We start from the raw sequence: 12,269 nt of genomic DNA on the forward strand, positions 1-12,269 counted from the left end.
TTTTCCAAATTTGTAAAGAAATCAAAATTCCCTTGCATTTTCCCTCTTATTTTAGGTGATTTTGAAATTCCCTGTCTTCTCCAGGTTTTCCCTGCGGAGTGGCAACTCTGTTATATATAATTTGCAAAGTAAGCCAGGGTGGTAGCTAAGATTCAATAAATAAATAGATTAAATAAATAAAAATGAATGTTTTTACCACTTTTTAGGCACACGACATTCCTGCATTAATAAAAATAAAATAGAACAATTTTGTTACTTATTCACTCTATTAGAGTTAGGTACCATTCTCATACAGAACATGTTCTTGTGATTTTACTAAAAATCAGGCTGCGTTAAAGAGAAGCAGCACAGAATCAGAATTCTTCAGAATAAGGATTCATTTTAACCCAATCCATTTCATCAGAGTAAGAATCTACAATAATGTACTCTTCTTCAGATAATGAACTTCCAATCTCCGTACAATCACGACTGCAAAGAGTACCAAACGAGGAGCGGTCAGAAGGAATATCCCCAGGTAAGTCAGGTGGTAAGGCAACATCACATGGATAAGACTGACTTAAAGATAGGTCAACCGCAGTACTGTGGACTGATATATCACCGATTTTCTCGGAAACCAAGTTTATCTTGATTAGACTTTTCTTCAAGCAAATTGGATTGTCACATGGGATAAAAATATCAGACATCAAACACAATTTACATTCTGTACTGTTCAAATATGTTTGGTGTGAAGCCCCCCAATCGGAGATAAAACTGCTCATGGCGGAATATTTTTGCCACAGTCTAAATTTATTTTCGAGTGAATAGCCGATGTGTCGAAGATGCTTGGAAACACTAGGATGGTACAGCAAAGATAGTTCTGCCAATTGCTGTTTGATAAATTTGTATGTGATATTTTTACCACAAGCATTCAGAACAATGAACACTTTCCTAACACCATCTCCTTTAAGGACTTTATTCAATCTTAAAATGATATTCCCAGAAAGTTGTTGCTTATTTTGGGAAATGAGGACTTCTGCAAATTTTCCTAAGTAATATGAAGAATAAGTCTGACTAGAAACTGCGAGCCACCTCTCAAGAAATGATTCAGAAGAACCATGACAATACAGAAAGCTGTCTCTGTACAGCAACCGTTTCTCTAACATTAAATTGCTCTTACTTTTGTAAAGAAACAAACTCTTTAAGCATGTACTCTTATCCTTTGTTTCAGAAGCAATAACAAGGGTATCTTTTACTTCTAGTACGCCAGTTTGTGAAAGCTTTAGTGTAGAATCACAAACAATTTGAGTTTCATGCGTAGTTTCGCAACAATTCAGACTAATACAATCTTCTACCCGAGAAGCTTTTAAAATAGTGTTTTCGATTGCACAGCCGGTAAGAATGTCGCGTCGATTGACTTTCGTCACATTCGAGTGAATGCTATCTGTGAGATTCTTTACCTGTGGTAAATTATTTTGATTGAGAATTTCTGTGTCTGACAATTCATTGCTTAAAACAGGAGGAGATGAATATGTTGAAATAGGAGGGACTTGTTTACATAGGTCCAGTATTGGAGGACTAAGTGAGCTGGATGATTCTGGAACAGAAATTGGAATAGACACTTCCAAATTGGAAGCACTTTTGTCTAATATACTCAAGTCTACAGCCTGGTTACTGTCTGTTGAGTTACCGTGGACAGAAGCGTACAGGCTAGATTCAGCATGCTGAGATAGGTTTTGATCAAAATTCATTGTGGAACAGAAACCACTATCATGGAAACCTTCATTTGAAACATTGGGATCAGAAATATGCATGGAAAGTTCATCACGTAAAAACTTTTTCAGCATATAGGTTTCAAGGTCTTCTCCCCTTTTCCTTTTCTTTGACTTAGCACGGCGGGGATTGGAAAACAATGAATTTTCGAATGATTCTGACATGGAATACATCAATTCCTTTAAATCTGTCTTCTCGGTAGACACATCTTTTTCTTCGTTGATAGGAAGAGACACTATAGATGTATCATAAATTTCCAAAAGAGACACATCCGTTTGTAAATCAGCCACTCGGCATTCGGTTTCTTTTAAAATTGATGTGTTTTTCAACTCCAAATAGCTGCTGGTAAATTCACATAGTTTTGAATCATTTTCAAAGTCATTGTTTTTGGTAGGTATCTGGAGATTTTCCAATGTGTTCGAACAATCAGGTATAAATTGATTATTATTAACTTTCGAACAAGATATTGGAATTTCAGGAGAAACATCAAGATCCAACCTGTCCTGTAAGAAAAATAATCCACTACTGGCTGTACTACAAGTAGCACTGATAATGCTATCATCATCCAAGTCGTACAACTCTGTCGCAAACTCTGAAGACTCGCTTGAAAAGAGATTCATCTCCTTAGAGGGAGTTGCTTGCTGAGCCGCAAAGTTAGTATCTCCAAGATGATTGCAACCATTTGGCAAAAATCTGAAATGTAATAGAATTTTTAATTTAGCATAATATGTTATTGTCTCAAAATATAAGAATACTAGAGGAAAATTGTTATGCAATATTTGAGAGAAAGATTTTGCATAATATACTTGATGGTGTAAATGAAAACAATAACTGGAGCAGGAGATTTAACTTAGAACTGAACAAGATTTATAAAAAACCTGATATTATTAAATACTTAAAAATAAATAGAATGAATTGGGGGCTCATGTGATTTGAATGAGTGATGACAATGCAATAAAAAAGATATTGCTTTCTAGACCCACTCGAACAAGAGAGGGGGGAAGGCCAGTGTTGAGATGAGTTTCTTGCAATTAATGAAAAGAATTGGAGATCAAAGATAAATCTGAAATTGTTATGGAGAAACTTTCAGAGGTAGGCATTGGCTCACTTTGGGCTGTCTGGCCAACGATGACGATGATAATATGTTATATTAAAAGGGGAGAAACAGTGTATTAAATAAGTCTAAATAAATAATTAAATTAAAATGAATTATAAATCAAACATAATAGGGTTAAACTAACATATTTCAAAACATCAACCAAACAAAATAGTTCAAATCAATTAATATCAAAAGTTGAAACACATTTAAAGCTAGTTATGTTTAAACAAGACATAAAATGAGTGATGCAGTTAGTGCTCGATTAGATGGAATGCACAGCGAATTCAAGATGCTTGAGAGTCAAAAATCTAAATTTTTAATATTACCTTATTTTCTGGGGGGGGGGATGCAGTGTCTTAAATAAAAAAAATATTAGAATTGAAAAATAATAATAAAAAGAGAAAAACTAAACTGTACACAAAAAGCAATGACGAAAACCGAAATGAAACGCAAAAGATGAACCTAAAAAAAATATCTTAACTATTATCCTTTTTTTACTATTTAATGCAGAAATTCTCAGAATTTCATAATATTACTGTATATATTAGAAAAAATGTAGGGCCAAAATCAAAATGGTAATAAAAAACAAGTATATAAAAAAAAGGAAAAAAAGTATATAAAAATTAATGCTCACAGTAAAAATAATTAGGAACCATAAATAAAAGATTTATTAACAGTTATTAAAAAAGCAAAAGAGAAATAGAAAAATAATTTGTTCTTAATTCTTAAAGGAAAAAAAAGAAGCAGAAAATCTCAATTTTTATGTATTATAGGCGTGGTAGGTAAAGAAAAAAACAGGACAAAATTTTTTGTACAGCACAACAAAAATTTAGAAAATTTTTTGGAGTAGTACACATGCCCCAGACTACTTTTAAAAAATAATGTTGCAAACTAAAAAAATTACAATTAATTTGACTTAAGTGTTAATAAAAGCAAATTTTGTTGTAAAAGAATAATAAACTATACTACTATTCATTGACTTACTTCATTTAAAACAGAAAGTTTTAACAGTTTTCAGCATAATTTAATCAATGCTGAACAATTCATAATAGTTTCATATTAATGCATGAAATTTTTTTACAGTACTGCCACATTAAAAAAGTATATATCCAGTATTAATAAAATTATATTCCCTCATACCAATTTATAAAGAAAATTTGCAATTGAACTCAAGATTTCAGTACTCAAATAATTTTAAAGTTGGGTTTCAATAATCTTGAAATGAAAACACAGTGAATATGCCACTTAGCACAACAAGTTATTGTAGCAGATTATCCCTCAATTAAAAGTAATTTTGGCAGATTATCCCTCAATTCATCATTTAAAAATTTTATGATACAACTGCTGTATTGTCGATTTTTATCAATAGTTTTTAGAATCACATGAAAAAGACGTTTCAATGATCGTTATATCACATAAGTCTATCTCACAAAATTTTTTACATGCATGAACAGTGTATGTATGATTTCGTAATTAGTACTATCAAATTTTGCAATTTCTACTAGTATATTATTAATTACAATAAAAAGATATTGGATCAAAATTGCAAATTTTTTGATTCTTTAAATCTATTTCGAAAAATTTTGAAGTTTTATTCTTCAAAAATGACATTTCCTGAACACTAAAATCAGGAATATCAGAACAATGAGCCAAAAGTCAAGAGAAAAAATATTTTTTGTCAAGATTATCAAAACATCAACAAATCCTGCATATTACCTAACTTTTAGGAAAAAGTGCCAATTAAAGAGAAAAAGTTAGTCCGAAACTGTCTTAAAAATGTTATGCCATAATAAAAGCACTAAAAAAAAATTAAGATTTTCAAAATTAAACTTTAATGCTGAATATCTGCTTTTCATATTTAATTAAGGAAAAAATGTCAATAATAGTAAAAAGTCTTAGAAGTGCTCTTAAAAAAAGAGATGGCATTCAAAGCAACATGGAGAAATGGGGCCCATATAGGATTATAGAGTTCTTGTGGGCCCTATCTCCAGCATTAGCCCACAACCAACTCATGTTGTAAAGATGATAAATTCTGTGCTTAACTTAAAACTCCTGCTTTTTTTTTTTTTTTTTTTTTTTTTTTTTGACCTGATCTTGATTCTTACTTTAAATCATGCAATTATCCATTTCCGCTCTTGCAGCAAATGGGACAGGTGTGAAACCGCCATTAATTCATTCAAAACAAAAACGGATTAGGGAAATATGGAACAATGCAAAAGCTACATTTTTTGTGAGATTCACGGCTGCAGTCGGCATGGCAATCATATGAATTGCTTCTCCAATAACAATTGTGAGCAGGATTTTGCAATTAGATATATATATTTTTTAACAATCTAAATTCTAAGAAAAATAGTAAAAAAAGCATTTTTTTTTTCATTATAAATAAATACTATTTATTAAAATTAATTACCCAGATTCATAATTGTTACATCCTGTTAAATTCAACTTCATAATATCAGCAAACTTGGGTAATTTCTCAATGAGTTGTTCAAGTTTACTATAATTAGTAGCATCATTCATGAACTTCAAATGAGACTTGCTTTCTATATGCTGAAAAAAAAGGAAAAAAAAAATATAATCTCAATTAATGATTTTATATTAAAAATCATTGATTTATTTAAATAAAGTAAAAATAATGAACACAATATTTTGTTGTTTTCTTTCATTATCTTACGCCTGGCCAAGGTCAATCAGCCTGTCTTGCTGTTCAATAAAGATGCGAAAAGGAGAAGTGTTTTCAGTATCTTTCAATTTGGAGAACACAAAGAGATGTTACCCCCACACAGAAGACTGCTATTCCAAGATACTGATGGAGGTAATCATGACATTTGAAAGCAGGCAACTTCCTGGTTAAATTACAAGGTTTTCTCACACAGATGGAGAACCACACAACCTTTTTCAGAATTTATTTAGTACTAAGTTTAATAAGAATATAAATTTTTGAATGGAAAAAACATTGTCTTTTTAATAATAAAATTAAATTATATAAAGTTTTTCCACTTTATAAAATATGTGTGTATATAAATATATACACACATATTTTATAGTTAGATTATGCCCCTGTGGCAGAATCGTCGCAACATGACGACATTGTCGCAGAACGTTATTGAGTTCTTGCAGAAAGTAAAAACCTTTGGGAAGTAAAACTTTAGGTTTTTTTTCTGCAGAAATTTTTGAAAGATTTTTCCTTTTCTTCAGTATTATATCTGGAAGATGCTTTTCTTGTACGTGGGAGTGATAAAAATGCTTGTGATTTTTCGGTTCTCATTTGAGGATAATAAAAAATTAAGAGTAAGGATGTAAAAAGTTTGTTTTCTTTTCTGCAGAAATTTTCATTCTATTTTTTATGCAATTAATACTATTGATTTACACATAGCTTTTAAAATCAAATATTCTTTATAGTGTATTATTTATTATTACAAGAACTGAATCTAAAAATGAAAACATGCATTTAGTAACATCTTTTTGAAGAGTCCGAGATTTTGTTGTCAATCTTTTTTTATCGGTAGTTACTACTACGGATTTTCCGATTTTTTAAAAATGTTATGATTTACAAAAGACGAAGAAAAAAAAACTAATTAGAGTCTTTTCCCCCTACATAAAGTAAGAATATCAACATAATATTAGAATAAAAAAATATTACATATTCAATTAAAAAATATTTTTTTCCCTTGAAGTTGACGCTTCTGTTACTTTAAATTAGTAATTTTCAAAAGTATCTTGCAAAAAGATTAGTATTAGAGAGGTATGTTTCAGAAAGCTCCAAAAAAATTCTGCCACAGGGGATTATGATAACATCTTTTTTTTTTCCACGAAAAAAAAAGGAACTATTAAACCATTTCTTTTTTTTCTTTTTTTTTTTAAAAAAAAACAGATTTTTTTAAAAATACTTTTTGTTAAAAAAGAGATGCCTAAAGATTTAAATACCCTTTACTAGCCCTTGCAAATTTTATATGTTTGCAAACTTTATTATGTATTTGTAATACTTGTTTAAATATTTAAGCAAGAAATAATCTGTACAAAAATTCTATTTCAATAGGATATTTTTAGGAAACTTACTCAATTTTAGGGAATTTTCTAAAATGTACAAAAACCAGGAGAATTCAAATTAAACCAGTAGACTACTGGAAAATCCAGTAGTCTACTGGAAAATTCAGTAGATGGGCAGCTATGGATTCTGGTAATACAGGGATGAGATTTGCCAAAAGGAAAAAAAGCTGAATTTTCACGATAGTAAATTTCACGCAAGCGCAACCCTTTAATAATAAATTCCAGACAGTTTAAGGAAATAAATAATGTGTTGACATACAATTGTATACTAATCTATTATTATATAAATGATTACATTGATACTTAACAATTAGGGAAAATAAAAATTACCAATTGAAAAAATAAAACTGAAAATTATATTTTTTCTCAGTTCACATAAGAGACAATTATTACTTGAAAAACTACCTGGTTTAGCAAATTAAAACTACTGAGAATATACATTAATATTTCATTTCTTTTAATAAATACTGTTATGTGATTTATAGCAAATATATCAGTAATATTACTTTTTAAATTATATTGAAGAAAAAAAACTTTAACAATGGACCGAATCATTATGTTCATATTATAGTCTAATCTAACTAGAGCCCTCTGAAACATATCGATATCAATAACAGTGAAGTAGAAATACGAAAATTGCTATTTTAGTTTGAAAAATTACATGACAATCAGCAACTGTTTAGATAATTGTTTTTTATTTGATAAGAATTTCGCATTTTATAGCATAAATAACAGCAATTATAAATAAAATTTTGATGATGAGTTAATTAACCCTTTCGCGCCCAACGGGACACATACGTCCCAAGCAAATTTCAAAAAAATCTTTTGGGACAGAAAAGTTTATCTGTCTTATGGGAGACTTTCTCACCAGTCCTGCCAATAATTTTGAAGGTATTTTCATTCACAGAACATAGATGGCACTACCGTACATAATGCTGCCCTACTCATAGTTTATGCTACCAAAATTGTTCTGTTGTAAAAAAAAAATACGCGTCACGAAAGGGTTAACTCTTTTTCCAAAAAAAAAAAATTAATTAAATCCCTTTTTAAGTGATTGCTTTTGTTTGCTATATCTTTTATGTTTGCTATATTTAGTCGTTAGTCATCTTCAAACATCTTGTGACAAATCCGATTTTTTCTTCTTTGCAAGCACAGAATGTAAGTTTTGAATATATTCCCTTCCAGTTTCTTTGATGTTGTAACACTTACATATACTAATAATCGTAGTTAGAAAAACAGTCACCTTCATAGTAACATATTAAAAAAAAATTTACTTCTGACAAGAATCGCGATAGTTGATCTTAAAATTGCGTGAATATGAATAACAATTATGGATTTAGAAATCACATGAAAATGAAACTAGATATACGATTTTGAAAATGAGAAAATACAAACTGGAATATAGAATTTTTAAAACGCGTAAATACAAATCACGATTCATAATTTTTAGATCGCGTAAATACGAATCATGATGTGTAATTTTTAGATTGCATAAATAAGAATTATGATGTATAATTTTTAGAATGCGTGAATGCAAATACCAATGCTTTATTTTAAAATCACGTATAAATACCAAAATCAATGTTTGATATTATAAACCACATGAGCAAATCAAGACATTGAATTTTAAACTTGCGTGAATACGAATCGCTACATAGGTTTTTAAAAAGGCGTAAATACGAATCACAATATCGGTTTTTTAACTCTCGTAAATAAGAATCGCAACGTAAAATATTCAAATCGCGTTAATAAGAATCGCAACACGCAAATATGAAAAGCTATGTTTGATATTAAAATCGTGTGAATAAGAATCGAGATATTAGCAGATTCCAGGCTTGGGACCTCTAAAAGGCTTGTCAGAAACAGCGTTGTTTGAACTACGATAATCGGATCTATCTGGAGGGCGGGTAAAAAATTCGGAAAATCTTATCTGCTGCGTGTAAAAGGGGAGAAAATAGCTAAAATAAGTAAAAATGAGAAAGGATTGGTAGCTATGTAGATTGAATTTTCTGTTTCTCTTTGAAAATCGGTGAATTTTCTGAAAAAGCGGAATACTCATGAAAAAAAGTAAAATTTTTAGAAAATCTGATTTTTTGATAAAAAAGCTGAAATTCAAGAGATAAAAGTGAAAAAAGCGGAAATCCGCTAAAAAGCGGAAAATCTCATCCCTAGGTAATAGTACTTTCCTGTTAGTAACAATGCTTTGCATTTACTTCATCAATGCCTATTTGTATTAAATAGGCATTGATGATTAATAATAACTTTTAAAGCTAAACTCAGTGGCACATCAGCCAAGGCTACCAGGTCCATTCCAGTTTCATTGACCTAGAATAGTATTAACTAATAATTTCATTTTTGATAATAAAAACTTCTGATTTATACTTAAAATAAAAGTTATGTAAATATAATTATTATTAATGTCTTATTTTCTACAATAGTTTGAAAATAGGTATTTGAAAGTTGTACAGTGCATAAAAAAAAAAAAAAACATGGACCACCCTGAATGACTTTTGATCGGATTTTCATGCTCTAAGACTCAAACACAAACCACCCCAAATTACTTTTGATCTAATCACTTAAAATAAAAGTGGTGTAAATATAATTCTTTTTAATGTCTTCTTTTCTTCAGTAGATTGATAATAGGTTTTGAAAGTTGTACAGTGCATCAAAAAAACATGGACAACCCAGAATAATTTTCGATCTTATGATCGGATCTTCACTTTCTAGGACTCTAATCATTTTTTTTAACAGCAGGCATCGAAATACTTGAGATTTGCATGAAAAATTTCAGAACTGTTGCTCATCTAACATTAACTAAAGGGCACCTGTGAATTCAAATCATGGAGGTGAGAGCCAATACACATTCATAGGATGAACCACATTTACACAAAAGAGGGCGTAAACACAAAGGGAAACATTCATGCATGATTGAAACCAGAACACATCGGCTTTACAATGAGGCACGCTGATTGCTCGACCACCTGGCCAGCACTGAAAAAACAAATGCTATGAACATTTTTATTTTAAAAGTAAATATGAAATTTTTTTAACTTTGTTGCACTATGTTATTTTTTTTATTATTTAAATTTAACCTACTACTATTTTAATTTACTAACAAATGAAAAAACTTAATTTACATATCAATGTTATTACATAACATGGTTGATGAAATATAATTTCATCAAAATCAATAAAAATAATATTACATGTTTGCAAACCAACAAAAATATATTCAAGAAATGCAGTTTAGATATTAAAAAAAAGTTAATTGGCAAAAAAAAATTTTGAAGCTTTTTTATACTAAATTATTTTAACATAATTCACATTCTTAAAAAAAATCTTCTAAGTTCCTACATATAACACTTGATAGTAGTTAATTTTGAAATTTATTTTATCAACAATAATGTTTTCGGTAAATACTTAAATTGAAATATTTTGTGCTGCCAAAAATATTTAACAATTGTGTGTTTGAAACTATAACATAAAACAAGCAAACATTTTTAAACGTATTTTGAAATACTTAAAAAAATATATATACTTAACAAAACTTACTTCGTGTAAATTTGAGAAATGAACACTGCATATTTCACAATATTGCTTCTTTTTCCTTCTGTGATTCTTCTTTCTGTTAATTTAGATTTTTTTTTTATCAATGACATTTATTTTTATCAGCAAATGAAAGAATTCAAAATAATTGGCATGACAATAGACTTTAGTAAATAAAGAAAAATGTCCATAATGTTGTTAAATAATTAAAAATAAATAAAATTAGCTATAATAATAGCACAAATAATATTTCAGATAAATGAATGTTTTGGATTACTTAATATATGAATTATTGCTTTTTCTGCAGGTGTCTTTGTCTCCACCTAATCAAGAGTAATCAAATTAATTGCTATTCATTTTAAACATTTGAGTTCAGGTTAAAATTTTATTTTCCTTTCTATTCCTTAACATTACACTGGAAAACCAAAGATAGGGAGATTTTGTGTAAAGAGTAATTTTGTAGAAGCTAAGGATTTTCCCTGATTGCAAATTAAACCGAAAAAAAAAAACTAAATTATGGTACACTGCATTTAAAATTATAATCTTAAATTTTAATTGCACTGAAATTTACTCATATATACACATGTATTTACTACTAACATATATTACTTATAACACGACCTTATTACACCATGTCAACATGTGAATTCAAAATTGTATCCTAACCAGTATTTTCATGATGGTTTTTCTAACTGTTATTACTATTGATTTCTATATGGTTTTTAAAATTCCATTACCTAAAAAAATATTTTATAACAATATGTTAGGAGTGTACAACTTTTTTGAATGAGGGGCCAATTGCACAGCAGGTTGACTAACAAAGAGCAACACACAAAATTAGTTACGTTGGTGGCAAATATGATACTTTGCATATAAACTTAATGTATATATATATTTATTTATCAAAATAAAGAGTAATATATTTCGCAGAAAATTAAATACTATTAGAATTTATCTAAAAATTAAAAAAAACTGATACTTCCAGGGGTGATTGTGAGCACAACTCAAAAATCCTGAAAATTTGGTGAGTAAAATTATTAATGACACATTTCAAAAAATTTGTGCCGATATTAATTTAAATCATTGATATTTTCAAAACATGGAATTCTAAATAAATTATATGCAGCATAATTTAAATTAATAATTATGCGTAAGTTTATTTTTATCTCTAATCACATTTATTATTCAACCAGAAAAAATATTTACAAATGAAAGAGATGCAAAGTATTAATTCTAGTTCTAATATTTTTAAATAAAATATACAAGAATTTTTGTTTATAAATGTCGATAACTTCTGGACCTTGGACTTTGAAAAATCATGATTTCTCCAAAGCTCAATCATCTCTGTACTTCTGCTAAAAAATTTCCTCTTTTTATCATCTTCTGTCTCTTGTGTGATATATTTTTACTAAATGTGTTCTAGTTTGCTTCAATTTTTTTAAATGCTCCTCACACTATTACATACCCTCCAACTGCTTTGGAATTTTCGTAGTTTCAGAAATCTTCTTTTCAGACGGTACCAAAATTAATGTCTCAGTATTTTTAAAAAAATTAATTTTAGCGTAACTTGTCCACTATTACTTATAAAAGTGCAGGCCATATGGCCAGATTCTTAAGTTCTGATAAAAGTTTTATGAGAGATCCATTTGCTTTAAAAATTTCTACTTTGGTTTGCTACCACTAGAAAGAATTATTTTCAAAATCCTCATAAGTTGGAGGGTATGCTATTATATTGATATATTTTGCTTTGGCTATATTGATACAATATTAGAAAGCATTCCTTTACGCAGATATAATCCTCTGAACTGATGAAGAGATTACATAT

The 12,269-nt window shown here is 29.0% G+C and overlaps 1 protein-coding gene across 1 annotated transcript in view; it reads right to left on the minus strand.

Moving 5' to 3' along the window:
* LOC107445026 (uncharacterized) overlaps positions 1 to 12,269 on the minus strand; it is a 34,138-nt gene continuing 21,869 nt past the window's right edge. The window contains exons 9-11 of the mRNA XM_087157903.1: positions 10,451 to 10,523; positions 5,259 to 5,398; positions 1 to 2,442 (exon numbers count right to left, since the gene is read on the minus strand). Of these exons, the coding sequence (XP_087014029.1) occupies positions 354 to 2,442; positions 5,259 to 5,398; positions 10,451 to 10,523 (2,302 nt within the window). The 3' untranslated portion in view covers positions 1 to 353. The remainder of the gene's footprint in view (positions 2,443 to 5,258; positions 5,399 to 10,450; positions 10,524 to 12,269) is intronic.

Source organism: Parasteatoda tepidariorum, chromosome 2 (genome assembly GCF_982258835.1).
Source record: "Parasteatoda tepidariorum strain Cologne lab strain chromosome 2, Ptep-v5.0, whole genome shotgun sequence".
Lineage (NCBI taxonomy): Eukaryota > Metazoa > Arthropoda > Arachnida > Araneae > Theridiidae > Parasteatoda > Parasteatoda tepidariorum.